The 22,718-nt window shown below is 32.9% G+C and overlaps 1 protein-coding gene across 1 annotated transcript; it reads right to left on the reverse strand.

The window, feature by feature from the left end:
• Window positions 1-16,272: 16,272 nt before the first annotated feature.
• On the reverse strand, window positions 16,273-20,309 carry LOC139872698 (nuclear pore complex protein NUP54-like). The gene is made up of 9 exons (XM_071860624.1): window positions 19,897-20,309; window positions 19,745-19,798; window positions 19,588-19,647; window positions 19,329-19,439; window positions 17,760-17,825; window positions 17,581-17,667; window positions 16,979-17,080; window positions 16,751-16,897; window positions 16,273-16,626 (listed from the first exon to the last, which is right to left on the reverse strand). Exons 1-9 carry the CDS (start codon window positions 20,272-20,274, stop codon window positions 16,516-16,518), a joined length of 1,116 nt encoding a protein of 371 aa, XP_071716725.1. The 5' UTR covers window positions 20,275-20,309; the 3' UTR covers window positions 16,273-16,515.
• Between the last annotated feature and the right edge of the window lie 2,409 nt (window positions 20,310-22,718).

Genomic DNA, 22,718 nt, shown 5'->3' on the forward strand with positions numbered 1-22,718 from the left:
TAAATAAATTTCGTCCCGAAATTTTAAGCTGTTGAAGCTGTTGACGAATCTTCTGGAAATAGATGCGGGTATTTCTTCTTCATCTGATCTTCATGCTCCCAGGTGAACTCGGGTCCTCTACGAGCATTCCATCGAACCTTAACAATTGGTATCTTGTTTTGCTTAAGTCTTTTAACCTCACGATAAATTATTTCGACGGGTTCTTCGATGAATTGAAGTTTTTCGTTGATTTGGATTTCATCTAACAGAATAGTGAGATCTTCTTTAGCAAAACATTTCTTCAAATTCGAGACGTGGAAAGTGTTATGTACAGTCGCGAGTTGTTGAGGTAACTCAAGTCGGTAAGCTACTGGTCCGACACGATCAATAATCTTGAATGGTCCAATATACCTTGGATTTAATTTCCCTCGTTTACCAAATCGAACAACGCCTTTCCAAGGTGCAACTTTAAGCATGACCATCTCTCCAATTTCAAATTCTATATCTTTTCTTTTAATGTCAGCGTAGCTCTTTTGTCAACTTTGGGCGGTTTTCAACCGTTGTTGAATTTGGATGATCTTCTCGGTAGTTTCTTGTATAATCTCCGGACCCGTAATCTGTTTATCCCCCACTTCACTCCAACAAATCGGAGACCTGCACTTTCTACCATAAAGTGCTTCAAACGGCGCCATCTCAATGCTTGAATGGTAGCTGTTGTTGTAGGAAAATTCTGCTAACGGTAGATGTCGATCCCAACTATTTCCGAAATCAATAACACATGCTCGTAGCATGTCTTCAAGCATTTGTATCATCCTTTCGCTCTGCCCATTAGTTTGTGGATGATAGGCAGTACTCATGTCTAGACGAGTTCCTAATGCTTGCTGTAATGTCTGCCAGAATCTTGAAATAAATCTGCCATCCCTATCAGAGATAATAGAGATTGGTATTCCATGTCTGGAGACGACTTCCTTCAAATACAATCGTGCTAACTTCTCCATCTTGTCATCTTCTCTTATTGGCAGGAAGTGTGCTGATTTGGTGAGACGATCAACTATTACCCAAATAGTATCAAAACCACTTGCAGTCCTTGGCAATTTAGTTATGAAATCCATGGTAATGTTTTCCCATTTCCATTCCGGGATTTCGGGTTGTTGAAGTAGACCTGATGGTTTCTGATGCTCAGCTTTGACCTTAGAACACGTCAAACATTCTCCTACGTATTTAGCAACATCGGCTTTCATACCCGGCCACCAAAAATGTTTCTTGAGATCCTTGTACATCTTCCCCGTTCTAGGATGTATTGAGTATCTGGTTTTATGAGCTTCTCTAAGTACCATTTCTCTCATATCTCCAAATTTTGGTACCCAAATCCTTTCAGCCCTATACCGGGTTCCGTCTTCCTGAATATTAAGATGCTTCTCCGATCCTTTGGGTATTTCATTCTTTAAATTTCCCTTTTTTAAAACTCCTTGTTGCGCCTCCTTTATTTGAGTAGTAAGGTTATTATGAATCATTATATTCATAGATTTTACTCGAATGGGTTCTCTGTCCTTCCTGCTCAAGGCATCGGCTACCACATTTGCCTTCCCCGGGTGGTAACGAATCTCAAAGTCGTAATCATTCAATAATTCAATCCACCTACGCTGCCTCATATTCAGTTGTTTCTGATTAAATATGTGTTGAAGACTTTTGTGGTCGGTATATATAATACTTTTGACCCCATATAAGTAGTGCCTCCAAGTCTTTAATGCAAAAACAACCGCGCCTAATTCTAAATCATGCGTCGTATAATTTTGTTCGTGAATCTTCAATTGTCTAGATGCATAAGCAATCACCTTCGTTCGTTGTATTAATACACAACCGAGACCTTGCTTTGATGCGTCACAATAAATCACAAAATCATCATTCCCTTCAGGCAATGACAATATAGGTGCTGTAGTTAGCTTTTTCTTCAATAACTGAAACGCTTTCTCTTGTTCATCATTCCATTCAAATTTCTTCCCTTTATGCGTTAATACAGTCAAGGGTTTTGCTATTCTGGAAAAGTCTTGGATGAACCTTCTGTAGTAACCAGCTAGTCCTAAAAACAAGCGTATGTGTTTCGGAGTTTTCGGGGTTTTCCACTTTTCAACAGTTTCTATCTTTGCCGGATCCACCTTAATACCTTCTTTGTTCACTATGTGACCGAGGAATTGAACTTCTTCCAACCAAAATGCACACTTTGAAAACTTAGCGTACAATCCTTCCTTCCTCAATACTTCTAACACCTTTCTCAAATGTTCATCGTGTTCTTGGTCATTCTTTGAGTAAATAAGTATGTCATCAATGAAAACAATGACAAACTTGTCAAGGTATGGTCCACACACTCGGTTCATAAGGTCCATGAACACAGCTGGTGCATTAGTTAAACCAAACGGCATGACCATAAACTCGTAATGACCGTAACGTGTTCTGAAAGCAGTCTTTGGAATATCATCTTCTTTCACTCGCATTTGATGATACCCGAAATATAAGTCAATCTTTGAATAAACAGACGAGCCTTGTAGTTGATCAAATAAGTCGTCGATTCTAGGTAGTGGGTAGCGGTTCTTGATGGTAAGTTTGTTCAACTCTCGGTAGACGATACACAACCTGAGTGTACCATCTTTTTTCTTGACAAACAAAACAGGAGCTCCCCACGGTGATGTGCTTGGTCGAATGAAACCACGCTCTAAAAGTTCTTGTAATTGGCTTTGCAGTTCTTTCATCTCGCTGGGTGCGAGTCTGTAAGGAGCACGAGCTATTGGTGCAACTCCTGGTACAAGATCTATTTGAAATTCAACGGATCGATGTGGGGGTAATCCCGGTAATTCTTTCGGAAATACATCGGGAAATTCTTTTGCAATGGGAACATCATTGATGCTCTTTTCTTCAGTTTGTACTTTCTCGACGTGTGCTAGAACAGCATGGCAACCTTTTCTTTTTAGTATTTGTGCCTTCAAATTACTAATAAGATGTAGCTTCGTGTTGCCCTTTTCTCCGTACACCATTAAGGGTTTTCCTTTTTCTCGTATAATGCGAATTGCATTTTTGTAACAAACGATCTCTGCTTTCACTTCTTTCAACCAGTCCATACCGATTATCACATCAAAACTCCCTAACTCTACTGGTATCAAATCAATCTTAAATGTTTCGCTAACTAGTTTAATTTCTCGATTCCGACATATATTATCTGCTGAAATTAATTTACCATTTACTAATTCGAGTAAAAATTTACTATCCAAAGGCGTCAATGGACAACTTAATTTAGCACAAAAATCTCTACTCATATAGCTTCTATCCGCACCCGAATCAAATAAAACGTAAGCAGATTTATTGTCAATAAGAAACGTACCCGTAACAAGCTCCGGGTCTTCCTGTGCCTCTGCCGCATTAATATTGAAAACTCTTCCTCGGCCTTGTCCATTCGTGTTCTCCTGGTTCGGGCAATTTCTAATAATGTGGCCCGGTTTTCCACATTTATAACAAACTACATTGGCATAACTTGCTCCGACACTACTTGCTCCGCCATTACTCGTTCCGACACCATTTGTTCCTTTCATTCTATTAACCCCTGGTCCGTAGACCTCACACTTCGCCGCGCTATGACCATTTCTTTTACACTTGTTGCAAAATTTGGTGCAGAACCCCGAGTGATACTTTTCACACCTTTGGCATAGCTGCTTCTAATTGTTGTTGTTGTTGCGGTTATTATTGTTGTTGGAATGATTGTTGTAGTTGCTATTGTTGTTGTTGTTGTTGTTGTTGTTGTTGTTGTTGTTGTTGGGCCTTTTGTTGTAGTTGCGATTGATGTTGTGATTGTTGGGATAATTGTTGCGATTATTGTTGTAATTGCTGTTGTTGTTGTATTGGTGATTCTTATCACCGTTTTCCTCCCACTTTCTTTTGACTTGCTTCACATTGGCCTCTTCAGCAGTCTGTTCTTTAATTCTTTCTTCAATCTGGTTCACTAGTTTGTGAGCCATTCTACATGCCTGTTGTATGGAGGCGGGCTCGTGTGAACTTATATCTTCTTGGATTCTTTCCGGTAATCCTTTCACAAATGCGTCGATCTTCTCTTCCTCATCTTCGAATGCTCCCGGACACAATAGGCACAATTCTGTGAATCGTCTTTAGTACGTGGTAATATCAAATCCTTGGGTTCGTAACCCTCTAAGTTCTGTCTTGAGCTTATTGACCTCGGTTCTGGGACGGTACTTCTCGTTCATCAAGTGCTTGAATGCTGACCACGGTAGTGCGTACGCATCGTCTTGTCCCACTTGCTCTAGATAGGTATTCCACCATGTTAACGCAGAACCTGTGAAGGTATGCGTAGCGTACTTCACTTTGTCCTCTTCAGTACACTTACTTATGGCAAACACCGATTCGACCTTCTCGGTCCACCGTTTCAATCCGATCGGTCCTTCGGTTCCATCAAATTCCAAAGGTTTGCAGGCAGTGAATTCTTTGTAGGTGCATCCTACACGATTTCCTGTACTGCTAGATCTAAGGTTATTGTTGGTATGTAGCGCAGCCTGTACTGCAGCTATGTTTGAAGCTAGAAAAGTACGGAATTCCTCTTCATTCATATTCACGGTGTGTCGAGTAGTCGGTGCCATTTCCTTCAAAATAGTCAAATGGAAGAAGTTAATCATACAGAATATTAAGAGTAGTTAATAGTATTTCGTAGCATAATATGAACTCATTTATAAAAGCTTTTTCTTCATATTAGCGTTTTATAAGTTTAAATTCGGGTAGTACCTACCCGTTAAGTTCATACTTAGTAGCTAATATACAATTCAACCACTACAATTCTATATGAAAAACTGATTATAATAATATTTCGCGTTCAAACTTTTACACAATATTTTACAAACTTACAATACCGCTTATTTTACATATAGCATGAAATATAGCACACAATAAATTTGATACAAGATGGTTGTGAAGATAATTCTAGCTAGTACACAAGTCGTTTAGCAAAGGCAATAAAGACACGTAATTCATACGTCCAGAAACAAGTCATGCATTCTGGTTTTACTAGGATTACTTCCTATCCTTGGTCTTGTGGAACATAATCGTTATGGCCGTTGATAAGACAGCGTGTTGTAACGTCGTCAAAGGGATGAGGGTTACGTAATGTCCAACAGTCCCGTAACAATCTAAAAACCTCATTTCTTACCCCAATTACCGACTCCGTCACTTGTGGAAACGTTTTGTTTAATAGTTATAGCCCGATGTTCTTGTTCTCACTTTGGTGAGAAGCGACCATTACTAATCCGTAAGCATAACATGCTTCTTTATGTTGCATGTTAGCCGCTTTTTCTAAATCACGAAGTCCAATATTCGGATATATTGAGTCAAAATAATTTCTTAACCCATTGCGTAAAATAGCATTTGGGTTCCCCGCAATATATGCGTCAAAGTAAACACATCGTAACTTATGGATTTCCCAATGTGATATCCCCCATCTTTCGAACGAAAGCCTTTTATAAACCAAGGCATTCTTGGAACGTTCTTAGAATGTCTTACAAACTGATCTCGCCTTAGATAGTTGTGCCGAAGAATTCTGACCGACTCTAGACAAGATTTCATCAATCATGTCTCCGGGTAGGTCTCTTAAAATATTGGGTTGTCTATCCATTTTGTGTTTTTATACTGTAAAATAGACAAGAGTTAGATTCATAAAAAAAATACTTATTAATACAAGCAATTTTTACATATATCATAAAGCATAAGCACACTATATTACATATATTACACCACACGATTACAACTATCTTATTCCGACTCGATTGTTTCTTCTTCTTCGGTTTTGGTTCGTTTTGCCAAGTTTCTAGGGATACATGATGTTCCCCTAATACGAGCCATCGTTTTCCACATTGGTTTAGAAAAACCTGGTGGTTTAGAGGTTCCCGGGTCATTGTTACAACTTCGGGGGTTGACGATACATATAAAGTTCATCGGGGTTGAAATTAGATTTCTCTATTTTTATGCCCTTTCTCTTATTATTTTCTTTTGCCTTTTTAAATTCAGTTGGGGTAATTTCTATAACATCATCGGAATTCTCGTCGGAATCCGATTCATCGGAGAATTGGTAATCCTCCCAATATTTTGCTTCCTTGGCGGAAACACCATTGACCATAATTAACCTTGGTCGGTTGGTTGAGAATTTTCTTTTACTTAACCGTTTTATTATTTCCCCCACCGGTTCTATTTCTTCATCCGGTTCCGATTCTTCTTCCGGTTCCGATTCTTCTTCCGGTTCCGACTCTTCTTCCGGTTCCTCTTCGGGAACTTGTGAATCAGTCCACGAATCATTCCCATTTACATTTGACTCTTCATTATTATTAGGTGAGTCAATGGGACTTGTTCTAGAGGTAGACATCTATCACATAATATCAAACGCGTTAAGAGATTAATATATCACATAATATTCACATGTTAAAAATATATAGTTTCTAACAAAATTTGTTAAGCAATCATTTTTCAAGTAAACACGGTCGAAGTCCAGACTCACTAATGCATCCTAACAAACTCGATAAGACACACTAATGCAAAATTCTGGTTCTCTAAGACCAACGCTCGGATACCAACTGAAATGTCCCGTTCTTATTGATTAAAAACGTTCCATATTAATTGATTTCGTTGCGAGGTTTTGACCTCTATATGAGACGTTTTTCAAAGACTGCATTTATTTTTAAAACAAACCATAACCTTTATTTCATAGATAAAGGTTTTAAAAAAAACTTTACGTAGATTATAATGATAATCTAAAATATCCTGTTTACACACGACCATTACATAATGGTTTACAATACAAATATGTTACAACAAAATAAGTTTCTTGAATGCAGTTTTTACACAATATCATACAAGCATGGACTCCAAATCTCGTCCTTATTTAAGTATGCGACAACGGAAGCTCTTAATAATCACCTGAGAATAAACATGCTTAAAACGTCAACAAAAATGTTGGTGAGTTATAGGTTTAACCTATATATATCAAATCATAATAATAGACCACAAGATTTCATATTTCAATACACATCCCATACATAGAGATAAAAATCATTCATATGGTGAACACCTGGTAACCGACATTAACAAGATACATATATAAGAATATCCCCATCATTCCGGGACACCCTTCGGATATGATATAAATTTCGAAGTACTAAAGCATCCGGTACTTTGGATGGGGCTTGTTAGGCCCAATAGATCTATCTTTAGGATTCGCGTCAATTAGGGTGTCTGTTCCCTAATTCTTAGATTACCAGACTTAATAAAAAGGGGCATATTCGATTTCGATAATTCAACCATAGAATGTAGTTTCACGTACTTGTGTCTATTTTATAAATCATTTATAAAACCTGCATGTATTCTCATCCCAAAAATATTAGATTTTAAAAGTGGGACTATAACTCACTTTCACAGATTTTTACTTCGTCGGGAAGTAAGACTTGGCCACTGGTTGATTCACGAACCTATAACAATATATACATATATATCAAAGTATGTTCAAAATATATTTACAACACTTTTAATATATTTTGATGTTTTAAGTTTATTAAGTCAGATGTCCTCGTTAGTAACCTACAACTAGTTGTCCACAGTTAGATGTACAGAAATAAATCGATAAATATTATCTTGAATCAATCCACGACCCAGTGTATACGTATCTCAGTATTGATCACAACTCAAACTATATATATTTTGGAATCAACCTCAACCCTGTATAGCTAACTCCAACATTCACATATAGAGTGTCTATGGTTGTTCCGAAATATATATAGATGTGTCGACATGATAGGTCGAAACATTGTATACGTGTCTATGGTATCTCAAGATTACATAATATACAATACAAGTTGATTAAGTTATGGTTGGAATAGATTTGTTACCAATTTTCACGTAGCTAAAATGAGAAAAATTATCCAATCTTGTTTTACCCATAACTTCTTCATTTTAAATCCGTTTTGAGTGAATCAAATTGCTATGGTTTCATATTGAACTCTATTTTATGAATCTAAACAGAAAAAGTATAGGTTTATAGTCTGAAAAATAAGTTACAAGTCGTTTTTGTAAAGGTAGTCATTTCAGTCGAAAGAACGACGTCTAGATGACCATTTTAGAAAACATACTTCCACTTTGAGTTTAACCATAATTTTTGGATATAGTTTCATGTTCATAATAAAAATCATTTTCTCAGAATAACAACTTTTAAATCAAAGTTTATCATAGTTTTTAATTAACTAACCCAAAACAGCCCGCGGTGTTACTACGACGGCGTAAATCCGGTTTTACGGTGTTTTTCGTGTTTCCAGGTTTTAAATCATTAAGTTAGCATATCATATAGATATAGAATATGTGTTTAGTTGATTTTAAAAGTCAATTTAGAAGGATTAACTTTTGTTTGCGAACAAGTTTAGAATTAACTAAACTATGTTCTAGTGATTACAAGTTTAAACCTTCGAATACGATAGCTTTATATGTATGAATCGAATGATGTTATGAACATCATTACTACCTTAAGTTCCTTGGATAAACCTATTGGAAAAGAGAAAAATGGATCTAGCTTCAACGGATCCTTGGATGGCTCGAAGTTCTTGAAGCAGAATCATGACACGAAAACAAGTTCAAGTAAGATCATCACTTGAAATAAGATTGTTATAGTTATAGAAATTGAACCAAAGTTTAAATATGATTATTACCTTGTATTAGAATGATAACCTACTGTAAGAAACAAAGATTTCTTGAGGTTGGATGATCACCTTACAAGATTGGAAGTGAGCTAGCAAACTTGAAAGTATTCTTGATTTTATGTAACTAGAACTTGTAGAATATATGAAGAACACTTAGAATTTGAAGATAGAACTTGAGAGAGATCAATTAGATGAAGAAAATTGAAGAATGAAAGTGTTTGTAGGTGTTTTTGGTCGTTGGTGTATGGATTATATATAAAGGATATGTAATTTTGTTTTCATGTAAATAAGTCATGAATGATTACTCATATTTTTGTAATTTTATGAGATATTTCATGTTAGTTGCCAAATGATGGTTCCCACATGTGTTAGGTGACTCACATGGGCTGCTAAGATCTGATCATTGGAGTGTATATACCAATAGTACATACATCTAAAAGCTGCGTATTGTACGAGTACGAATACGGGTGCATACGAGTAGAATTGTTGGTGAAACTGAACGAGGATGTAATTGTAAGCATTTTTGTTAAGTAGAAGTATTTTGATAAGTGTATTGAAGTCTTTCAAAAGTGTATAAATACATATTAAAACACTACATGTATATACATTTTAACTGAGTCGTTAAGTCATCGTTAGTCGTTACATGTAAGTGTTGTTTTGAAACCTTTAGGTTAACGATCTTGTTAAATGTTGTTAACCCAATGTTTATAATATAAAATGAGATTTTAAATTATTATATTATCATGATATTATCATGTACGAATATCTCTTAATATGATATATATACATTAAATGTCTTTACAACGATAATCGTTACATATATGTCTCGTTTAAAAATCATTAAGTTAGTAGTCTTGTTTTTACATATGTAGTTCATTGTTAATATACTTAATGATATGTTTACTTATCATAGTATCATGTTAACTATATATATATCCATATATATGTCATCATATAGTTTTTAGAAGTTTTAACGTTCGTGAATCACCGGTCAACTTGGGTGGTCAATTGTCTATATGAAACATATTTCAATTAATCAAGTCTTAACAAGTTTGATTGCTTAACATGTTGGAAACATTTAATCATGTAAATATCAATCTCAATTAATATATATAAACATGGAAAAGTTCGGGTCACTACACCTTTGGCGTTGTTATTACCGAAAATAACTTTGCAATTCCTTTTCAAATTAGCCAATTTTGTCACAGCTCCAGCAAGTCAACTTTGACTTTTCGTTCGAGACAACCTTATTATAACCTTGATATATATGCGTGCTCTTTTATTATTACCAGTAAACCTTTTATATTCCACCATAGTACCAGCAGACGTACCAGCAACCTCGTTGCTTCTTGGCTTAAATCTCTCTGATAAATTATTATATTTATTCATTGAAACCCTATCATATACTGATCCGCATCTTGTAACGAGAACTGCCATACCAATTACCGGGATCAGCAATCAGTACTTTGAAAACTCACAGCATATCTACATCAATAGTTATATGTATAACATTTATCTTTTAGAATTATGATCTTTCATTCTGAAATTCTGAAAAGCACTCAGTCTACAAAACAATACTCTGAATGTCGAAAAAGCTGAATGAAGCAGCAGAAACCGTATACAACCGTAAATGACCTTAATCATCGGAAGTTTGATGATAAAGAATAGTATGTTGGTAAAGCTCAGAAAAGTTGGAACTAGAAAATGAATTGAGCTAACCACGAAGGAGATTAAGGACAAATACAAGGACCATACCCTATGTTCAAAGAATCCAGGTAATTCTGGATCCGTTGAAATCTTTAGAGAATATCTTGCTCCGAAGTCATGTTAAAATCTTGCGGAAAATTTTTCTTCATCAACCTTCGAACTTGGAAATTCCAAAATATCATCATAAATATCTTCGATATTTCTGAGGATATTTTCATAAATATTCTCGTCCGAAATTATATACCTCTTTGTGCTTCATGTGTTTCATTATATAGGAAACTTCTGTAAAATCTAAGTTTAATTTATGAATGAATTCTGGAGAAATGTAAAGAAATTGATGCATGAATTAGTATAATATAATGACACTTGATCAACGTGATTATATTATAGTAAGTCATGATGAGTTTCTAATGGGACATGATGATTCACATATCATAACGTCATCATGTGCCATGTTACATGACTCTTTCATTCTGCTTAACTTCTGAACATATCAAGAAAGTATATTCTTGATAGTTTTATTCTCAATGATTCTGATAATTTGACAAATCAAATCGTACGATTACATTCTTTCTTGGTTAGAACATTAAGTTCATTCGAAACTCCGTACTTATGAATTCTGGACCGTTGCTCCCCTTACTAGAGGTCGAGAGGATAATAAAAAGGCAAAAGAGATCCAAAATATAAGAGAAAATATAAAGCCCAATAACAACACAGAAGTTACAAACCGTGGATATTAATACGAATAGCAATATAAAGACACGGTAGAATTAAGAATAGTATCACCCCAAGATAATAGTAGAAGTAAATAGATTTTTCTGGCGGCAGATAGCAAAGAAGGATGACAGAAATGATAAATAGGAAAATATCAAGGATTAGAACTGGATTATGCATTTTCACAATCTTTTGGATGTATGAACTAAGAAAGAAAGTATAGGAATGGTGAGAATAATGGAACGAAAGAGCTTAATTTATAATGGAAATATCAGACAAAGTAATCGAGGCAGATCACCGTATTTAATTATAGAGATCTTAATTTCCTTACTCGTCGGAGAATCAAATCTTTTAGAATTCGAAGATTTTCTTTAAATCCCTTAAATTCCGGAATTCAACCAATACAAAGTCAAAAGCTAAGACGAAACTTTATTTATTCATTTCACTCTTTTGTGATAACTTCATTCGTGCTCTTCGAATAATCGAATTGTTTTATCTATATTAGTCAATAATGATAAAACTCTATTTTTTGACTCATATTCGTCATGAAAACCTTTTTATTGTTATCCATGATGACCTCACTCAAATTTCGGGACGAAATTTCTTTAACGGGTAGGTACTGTGACGACCCGGGAATTTTCGACCAAATTTAAACTTAATCTTTATATGATTTCAACACGATAAGCAGCGTCTGTAATGTTGAGCCTCAAAAATTTTGAACTGTTACATATATGCAATTACCCTTTGACTATTCCCGACGATTCACGAACCATTGTTTGTAAATAAATATGTATATGTATATAAATGTAAGTAAATGTAACAAATTGAAATTTTAAATTATAAATTAATCGTTAGAATTAATTATGTAAAATAGTATACCAAATAATTAAGTTGCTTTTGAAATAGATATAGATATATATATATATATATATATATATATATATATATATATATATATATATATATATATATATATATATATATATATATATATATATATATATATATATATATATATATATACGATTCTATACAAAAATTAAGATTGTGTGTATATTATAGTATATAAAATGTATAACTATTAAATGGCATATATAGAAATTGAAACATACAAATTATTGTTATTAGTATTGTTATTATGTAATCTTATTAATAGTTATTAAATTATTATTTATTATTATAAGATTTTGCTAGCATTATTTTTATCTTTATTATTAATATAAGTACCATGATAAGTAATACTATTATCATTATTAAAATAATTATTATTATTATTATTATTATTATTATTTGTATTTAATTAATTTGATATTAATATTATTATTAAAATTAATATTATTATTATTATTATCATTGTCATTAATGCTACTATTATTATTAGTTATTATTATTATAATTATTAACAACAATATTATTAATAATAGGTTTATATTTATTATAAATAATATATATATATATATATATAAATACAATTATACAAATACAACTAAATGGATATATATATATATATATATATATATATATATATATACAGAGATATAAAAATCCAGTTATACATATATATACAGATATTTACACCTAAATACATAAACATATATAAATTACAGATATATATAAACAAAAATACAGATATAGATAAATAGATTTATAAAATACGATTATATACATTTTTAAATACAAAAAAATACGTATTCAGTTTCATGTCTTGATCAAACTGTTTTAGATTGTGAATCCTGTCTCTAACAATTGTAATGAAAGAATCTCGATTTATAAACAAACAAAATCTGTTGAGGGTCATTTTCATCTTTTATTTTTTTTTATTTTTCTGTGTACGATGGAGTATAGCTGTCGAATTCAATTGGACCATAAATCAATCAAATTATTATGTGTTATGAGTAACACACTTGCTTCCCTCTTTATCTTTATCAATTATCTATTAAAATCGCTGGGTATCAAATTATTTTTGTAAACAGAAATAAGCAAGAACAACGTATGCCCTGTTCCTGTTACTTTTTCACAAAACTCTATTTTGAATGATTCTTCACAATGTAATAACGTGGTTCTGTTAGGAATCCTTTATTAAAATTATCTGCAAAAGCTCAACTATCAATTCGTTATATCAAATACGAATTTTACGATCAAAGTTTAAGTTTAAAAGGTCAAACGGGTTGTTCATAGCAAAAATTCGAAGTCAATTTGATGTATCTGTTTCAATTGAGTGTTCAGAAAGGTTATAGGGGTGATTTAGAGACTTTTTCATGTTATAAGTTTTATCTAAAACATTCGTAAATTCAAAATCAGATGTTATGTTCATCGTGTTCATAAAGCTTCTGCTGCAATTTAATTTCTTTTCTTTCTGTTATTTAATCAAATCCAGATACATCATTATCGTTTATGTTTCAATTCTAAAGTGTAAATCAAACTGAATTTAGTTGTAATAATGTTGGTCGATCCTCTGGTCAGTCGTTTTATGAGTTTGAAAGAGAAAAGGGAAGCAGAATGAAACGGGCTAAATAAATAAATATGGGTGGAATGTTAGTAAAGAAAAATAGAAACGGATACATGGTTTAGGGTGTTGACGGTTATTCAAGAGGTTGCGGGTTCTAGCCTTGCTAGTGCCATTTTTTTTTTTAAAAACAGATTCCTTTTGAGGTAGAACTTTCAATTTTATTTTTATTATTTTTATTATTATTATTATGATTATTATTATTATTATTATTATTATTATTATTATTATTATTATTATTATTATTATTATTATTATTATTATTATCAATTATATTATTATTATTAAGTTAATTAATGCTATCACTAATGTTAATATTAGGAATGTTATTATTATTATTAATATAAGTAATATCAAATAAAACGTATTAGTATTATCATCACTATTATTATTATTATTATTATCAGTTTTATTATTATTGTTATTATTAACTTATTATTACCATTATTGTTATTTGTAGTAATATGGTTATTTTTATAGTTAGTATTATTATCAGTACTATTAGTATTATTATCACTAATATTAGTAACATTTTTGTAACTAGTAGTATTATTATTAACAATATCAATATTATTATTAATATTATTATTTTTAATAAAGTTATTATTATTATTAGTAAATCATTAATATCAAAACTGTCATTTTTAAGCAGATAAATATTTTGTACATAAAATATACTTATTACATATACTATAATTATATTAAAATTTCACATAACTATATATATCAAACCTACTAATATTATTTATATAAATACTTACAAATAACAAACTATCAATTTTTAAATATAACATTAAACAAGTATGTATATAAATATGGATATATAAATATAAATATAACTATATAAATACTAACCATTTTGAATATATACACAAATTAAATATACATAATATATAATGTAAGGAAATAATAAATAAAATTGTTCAGTGACGACTATATGTTTTAATATATAAATATCCAAATAATATAGGTTCGTGAATCCGAGACCAACCCTGCATTGTTCAATGACGTCATATGTATTTTTACTACAAAATACAGTATTGTGAGTTTCATTTGCCTTTTTGCCCTTTATATTTTTGGGCTGAGAATACATGCGCAATTTTTATAAATGTTTTACGAAATAGACACAAGTAATTGAAACTACATTATATGGGTGAATGATCGAAGCCGAATATGCCCCTTTTACTTGGTAACCTAAGAATTAGTAAACCGATCTACTAATTGACGTGAATCCTAAAGATAGATCTATTGGGCCTAACGAACCCCATCCAAAGTACCTGATGCTTTAGTACTTCGATGTTGTTTTTATCATGTCCGAAGGATTTCCCGGAATGATAGGAGATATTCTTATATGCATCTTGTTAATGTCGGTTACCAGGTGTTCACCATATGAATGATTATTTTTGTCTCTATGCACGGGACGTATATTTATGAGAACTGGAAATGAAATTCTTGTGGTCTATTAAAATGATGGAAATGATTATTTATGATAAACTAATGAACTCACCAACCTTTTGGTTGACACTTGAAAGCATGTTTATTCTCAGGTATGAAAGAAATCTTCCGCTGTGCATTTGCTCATATTAGAGATATTACTTGGAGTCATTCATGACATATTTCAAAAGACGTTGCATTCGAGTCGTTGAGTCCATCAAGATTATTATTAAGTAAATTATAGTTTGATGTATTATGAAATGGTATGCATGCCGTCAAGTTTCGATGTAATGAAAGTTTGTCTTTTAAAAACGAATGCAATGTTGTAACCAAATGTAATGTATTCGTCCAGATGGATTAGGACGGGTCATTAGACTTGGGACATATTCGTGGTTGTATATATTCGTGTTAATGGTGTGTGTGAGTTTGTCTTTCAAAAAAAAAAAAAAAAAAAAAAAAGACGCCTAGAAAATTAACCAAATACCGTAAAAGAACATTAAACAATAACACTTATCAGATACGCACCTATTATTAATAGTACTCTAATTGTAACCACTATATAACGTTTAATAACTATCCATTCCACTACCTTTACCATACTACTATTATGCATACATTTTTAACATCTTCTCACTTATTTGGTTGAATTAGATCGATACAATTGGATTGGAAGTTCATTTTATAACTTTATACGTAATTTGGCATAAGTATGCAAATGTGGTACGGAGTAATATATATACAAATATAGTTTATATTATTTTTATAAAAACCCGAACATGTTTTAGAATGTTCTTATTAGCTGCAGTGAATGTTCTCATTAGCTGTAGTTATAATCCATCCATAGATATTCATTTTATAGCTTTCATCGGTGATTGAAAGTATATATATATGCTGACCGTTACATTGCAAATTGATACCTATTGATTAAATATAAAACACTATATCTATTCTTTGGTACTACATTAGTACATTACAATAAACCATCACACGAGTGTCTAATGTTGAGATCCTGAATACTAGCCATGTACATCTCAATAAAAAATATTCATACTCTGTAACCTAAAGAAGCAAAGTTATCCTTTTTGTATTAGATTACCATAAAACCTTTACTAACATGACACCTATACTCTATGTTAAAACGAAATACGGTTAGAGATAGTTCACACCTATTTAAACTAACGTTACTATATGCAGACCAATTTGCTTGGAATTATAATCTCAAAATCTCTCATTTATGAATCAGCATCATCATACATGTACATCATGTGATGTGATAATCTTTAAAACATAAATTTTGTAATATTTGACCAACACTGTGTTAAACCAAAACCAACAAAAACCAGAAAAGTTTATTTCAGTCACACACAACTAACTACTGTTACAAACTTACAATAATAGACTTCAACTTGCACTAATAGTTTCATAATACAGGATTATGATTATGTATACACTCTACACATCTGCCATTTGAGTGTCCTCCGCCATTATTATCTCCATATCTCGAATGTCTCGCTTCAATACATTACTCAGCCTACCAACAGCTTCCGTTTGCTGTTGTAATACCTGTATTCAATTTATACAGAAGAATGGTGTTTTAAATTTAGCTTAGAGAGAGAACAAAATTTCGACACATTAAAAAATGGATCCAGCTCAACCCGCCCATTTTGCAGATGCAACAAAACAGTACCTCATGCATATCAGAAAGACTCTGTCCGTCTATTTTGGTTGACCCGGGTAAGAAGACAGAAGAACCAACATGACCATTTGCTTGAACACGAGCTACGGTCAGCAGATTTTGAACCCGTCTCGAGAGTTCGGCTCCAGATCCTTTTAACTGCAAATTTAGATTATTAGTAACAAAACACGTGAAGACGATTCAAGAGTATGTTGATGTATTGTAATGGTGGGTGCCAACCTGTCTGATTATCGAAGTCAACTTCTCGGCCAGTTCAACTTCCCCTTTGGTCAAAGGCAATCGAAAGCCCTTGCCCTCTAATGCCTCCAGTATTCTCATCAACTTTTACAAGTAAAGAAAACACATACACTTAATAAACGATAGAAGAAAAACACATGAAAACGATCTGAATCTGTCCTAGAGGCAAGATTGAAAAAGACGCGAGACGGAGACGAGTCGGTCAAGATGGGGTCGAGACAGACGTACGTTGACCAAGGTTGACTTTTAAATATAAATATTCCAAACCAAAATATTTTAAAAAAGAAAATGATTTTCATAATACATGATGTGGTGTTAGTTTAAATAACATATAGGTTTCTTATGAATCTTTTCTATAATTATAGTGTATTTATTGATTTATCTTTGAAGTATACTATGTATATCGGTGTTTTCCCATCTAATTATAAAAAGGGTTTGGGATTTTCATTTAACAAAAAGTCGACTTTTGACAAATGTTGACCGACTTTTCCCGACTTTTGACCGTTGTCCGAATTATTAAACTTTTTTTTCTTCAAAAGGGGACATATCAGCTTAAGAAGATGCTAAAGAGTTAAATATTGTACCCTTAAGAGGCGCCTTTGTAGAGCATTTTCTGACTGTCTAAGTCTCTCTATCCGAGGAAAAGTATCAGCTTGAAAATGCCTTTGAAGCTGTAAACACGTTAAAGAATTAACATATTGCTAGAACGTGTGTTTATGTACAGTTAAAACTTGTGTTGGGGAAGGTGAATAAATGGGTGTACCACTTTCACGTTAGTTTGAGTCATTTGCAATCTCTCAGCATCTGAAACTATGACTTCATCTTGAAGCTGCATTAGAATTAACATCTGAATAAGAAATTATATAAAACAAGCTTGAAATCACATTTCATTACTAGATAGAACCGAATATCAATTTTTGCATAAGGTAAATTGTATCCAATATTTAGTCCTGTCAATGATAAGTAGACTCTGATTAGTGACGAGCTTTGTTAGAAAAGTATTTACAAGTATATGGCATTTTATAAGTATGAACTTGGAATGGTGTCCAAGTATCGATCTGAAATTACTCAAATTTTTTGAATTGGTGTCAACTTGATTAAATACTGTGAGGAATATATTTGAAATTCTAAAAGCTTATGGATAATATAACTTACACAGACTCATTAACCTAACTCTAGTTAAAATATAGTAAAGGTCAGGACTAACTTTAGATAGCTTAGTCATTTATAAGCAATGAACCCTTCAATTTTAGTTGGTTACATTACATAACTTTAGATCTGTTTTGAGTTTGAACAATACCAAACTTCACTAATTTTTATCGAGTTTATTTTTGCGCTTTTTTCTAAAAATGACGTTTGTAAGTTCAGACTTTTTTAAAGCTTAACTTTGAAAAGTTCAGTTCTTTGAGAAGTTGAATTCAAATTTGCAATCGCCTTATTATACGCATTGATATATGGTTGACTGACTTATCAGAACTTGAATATTAAACAAAATTATATCAAGATGTCAAGTTTTAACATCCTTAGTTCAAGTTTTAACAAATATGTCTTAAATATGATTCAATTAACGTTCATGATTCATTTATTGTCAAATCACTTTATAATAATTATGTCAAGCTAATGCCTAGGATTCTAGGAATAGCAAGGTGAACTTAAAAACGATCAAGGTGCCTTTATGTTTAGCTTCCACTGAATACATTAGTGGTATATCACTATATTGTATTCCCTTAAAAGTGTACAGAGGCAAAAACAAGTATAAAACAAATAATCAATCTGCATAATGTTTAGTTTATTTCTTTTGAGAAGAAAGGAAAGCTAATCTGAAACACTTATTATGTGTTAGCGAGTTATATATAAGTCGGCAACCGTTATACAAGCAAATCTTTAAACAGTTTATTATTGAGCTGAAATAAAGCTCCTAAATACTATCAAGTGGAGATAAATCGAAAGCAAGTTTGTCCATTCAAATTCATATATTATCTTTGAATCCAATTTTCTCATCAACCATGTTCATGATTCACACATTTTACCATATCCTAAAAGAAGAGCATTTATCACTTGTAATCGTATCAAGCTCATAAGTCACAACTATATTAATAATTTATTCAGCAGGCAGACTGCTCATCTTTCATTTGATTTAAGTCAAGGCATCGTGATCTACAAATGTATACCTCTACCTTCTTCAATTAAGATAACCGCCTGTGACTCATTAGCAAACAAGGCCATAAAAAGTTGAAGACAAAACAATCATAATACTTTCATGACTTGTACTATGACCTAAAGAAGTTATCCTCCATTAAAAAAATAGTGTAATGTTAGCAATATCAAATACCTTCAGTCGCTCTGAAAGATCTTTAAAACCCTTAACAAGCTGCGGCCACAAACGTTCACGGTTCGAGGTTTCCATACCTTCTAACTTTCCCATTGCCTCAGCCCACATTATCTGACAATCACAAACTACCAGCCAAATTTAGCAAACACAAATTTCAATCTTCCAACAAACCAAAAAAAAAAAAAAATGTAAATATCCAAAATTCAAATCCAAATCCAAAAATGAAAGAACTAGAAACTAAATTTGCTTTTGAACTTACATCTGATACACCAGCAGGCTTTGTCCTAAATTGTGGTTCAGTCACACTGAATAACAAATGCTGCACAACATATAATCTCATAAGCTTGAACCTCAACAACCATTTTCCCCCAAAAATATATAAATAAATAAATAACAAGTAACAAAACAAATTCAACCTTAAACGCATACTTAGGGTTTGCAATTTCGTCCTTATAAGCATCAAGTACTGCCTGGTAAAAAAAAAAAAAAAACACAAAATGTAATCACAATTTGGTAAACAGTTAGGGTTAGGGTTTCAAATATACATAAATAGGAATAGGAATAAAACCTGTATATCTCGATCAGCAAGAGAGAACGGAAGTGGAGCAACAGGAGCCATCTGAGTAGTCAACTGAACATTAAACGGCGTCGCCTGAGCAGGCGTTGTTTGACTTTGACCAAACAAATTGTTATTATTAGTATTTGTTGTTGCTCCAAACGGAGTAGAGAATCCAAAGGGACTGGAACTTTGTTGTTGCTGAAACGGCGACGTTTGCTGTTGTTGTGGTTGTTGAGAGAATGGAGTAGAGAATAATGAGGTACCGAATCCGGTGGCGAATGACGGAGTGGATGACGGAGTTGCGAAGGCAGAGGACGGTGTGCCGAAAGCGGGGGTGGCGGATGGAGTGTTGAAAGGGGAAGGTGAAGATGCCTGAGCTCCGAACATTGTGAGTTAATAAGTTAGGGTTAGGGTTAGGGTTAGGGTTAGGGTTTACTAGAAGGAGGAGTTGGTAGTGCAATGAAGTATGGATTGGTCAATGCACCAACTTTGATTAGAACTTTTGGAGGCAACCGGCGTTGAAGATTTCACGGTGCCATGGATTCTCGTCCTGAATTCACAAAAGGTTGTGTTTTGGCGTTACTGATTGTAGACGAGAGCCGGAGCTGTGCTTATGATTCCAGCTTTAGAAGTTGAAAGTTTAGCTTATTTTAGAACTAGAAGTTGAAACTTTAGAGTATGGGGCTCCGTTTTGAATATAATTTAATGCGTTTAATTTGTAAAAAGATTTCGGGTTTAACAATGATTTCGGTGAAACATAACTCGAGTCCAGCGAAAAGATATAGCCCGTCAAAGATTTAGATAGTGAGGTTTTTTTAAAAAAATATAGAGAAGTTACCGTTTAGCCCCTTGTACTTTTATGTTGGACCCTTTTTGAATCTTTGTGGTTTTTTTTTTGGCCAAAAAAATTGCGATTTAGCCCTTGAAGTTTTAGAAGGTTGTCATATTTTAGTGAGGCAACCTTGTGTGGACAACATATAAAGCGAAGGGTACAAACGGTCAATGCGCGAAATGTTAATATTCATTAGTTGTATGTCTTTTAGATAGTAGGGATAATAATAATTATAGAAGCCGAAGGTTAAGCTTATTTTTAAACAATTGTTTAAGGGTGTGTTTGAAAGAAATTAGCTGGAGCTGGTACTTATTGGTTAGAGCTGGAGCTGGAGCTTATTTTTAAAGCTGGTAGTTGGAGCTTATTATTTTGTTAGGGTTAATTTGGCCGCGCAGCTTGTTGGAGTTTATGGGAGCTTAAACTTATTTTTTTCATAAGCTTAAGCTAGTAGCATCTTTTGGATGACATAAGTTTTCAAGCTTATAGAAAAAAGAAGCTAGTTGGAGTAGCTTTTAAAAATAAGTTCCTAAGCTTTCTAGCTTATTTATATAGTTATCTATCATATATTTTGTTGTCTATTTCAGTCAATTTACAACAATAAGCTCCAGCTTCAGCTACTTTTCACAAAACACTTATTAAAAAATAAACTCCAACTTCCAGCTTCAAAAATAAGCTCAAGCTACCAGCTCCATTCAAAAGTTCCAGCTCCAGCTATAAGCTCCAGCTCCAGCTAGTAACACTAAACACACCCTTAGAAGTGTTTGATAAACTAGCTGGAGCTTAATTATCAATTTATAAGCTCTACTTTTTTTTTCTTCATAAAGGGTGTGTTTGGACGAAAGTAGCTAGAGCTGAAGCTTATATCTAGAGCTGGAGCTTATGAGTAGGAGCTGGAGCTTATTTTTGAAGCTGGTAGCTGGAGCTTATTATTTTTTGTAAATGTTTGGTAAATTAGCTGGAGCTTATTTTTCAGTTCATAAGCTCTACTTTTTTCATAAGCTACTACAAGTAGCTTATTATTCCAGAGCTTATGATTTTTATAAGCTCTACTTTTTTTGTCTACCAAACGAAGCTTATGACTTGGAGCTTATTAAAATCATAAGCTCAAGCTCTCATAAGCTTTCATAAGCTCCAATAAGCTACGCGCCAAACACACCAAACTACTACAAGTAGCTTATTTTTTAAGAGTTTATTATTTTCATAAGCTCTACTTTTTATGTCTACCAAACAAAGCTTATGACATGGAGTTTATTAAAATCATAAGTTCAAGCTTCTATAAGCTCTCATAAGCTGTTGCGCCAAACACACCATTAATTATAATAGTTGAATCTTTAGCTTATGTAAAAAATGAATAATAAGACATGTGATACAATGGATAATTATATAAGGGTCAAATATATAATTTTTAATTTTATAAGTTAGGCGTTTATTTTTAAACTAGTTTAACTAATTTATTTTTTTTATAGCTTATCTTTTTATAAGTTCTGAAATTTATTTAGCTCAAATGATGCTACTAGTTAAAGCTAATGTAAAAAAGGTAAAAGTTTAAACTCCAATAAGTTGTGCGGTCAAACACACTCAAAGTCGTTTTACATATGTTTTCCTCCTAGCACTGCATTCTCGAGTTATAGTTTAAAGGTGGTCCGCTACATCTCTTGATCAATTTGCACTTGCATTAATAAGTTGAAAAATACAACTTCTTAATGCATGTGTGGTGGATTAATCAAAAATTGTAGTGGATTTATTATTGACCTATTTTAAGATGACCATTGCTACTCTCGTGTTTAGAGGTAATGTGTTCACGTGCATATAAAGCGGCGCTGGTAACACTGCACTCGAGCCTTGCACCTTTGCGTTCACGTGCATATAAAGAGGCGCAAGTAACACGGCCCTTGAGCCTTGCACCTTTGCGTTCACGTGCGAGTTCAAACATCCAAGTCTATGTGACCAAATTGATAACTAACTGAGTTTTTCGTGTCTACACTTCATTGTGGGTTGG

The sequence above is a fragment of the Rutidosis leptorrhynchoides genome, chromosome 10 (genome assembly GCF_046630445.1).
Source record: "Rutidosis leptorrhynchoides isolate AG116_Rl617_1_P2 chromosome 10, CSIRO_AGI_Rlap_v1, whole genome shotgun sequence".
Classification (NCBI taxonomy): domain Eukaryota; kingdom Viridiplantae; phylum Streptophyta; class Magnoliopsida; order Asterales; family Asteraceae; genus Rutidosis; species Rutidosis leptorrhynchoides.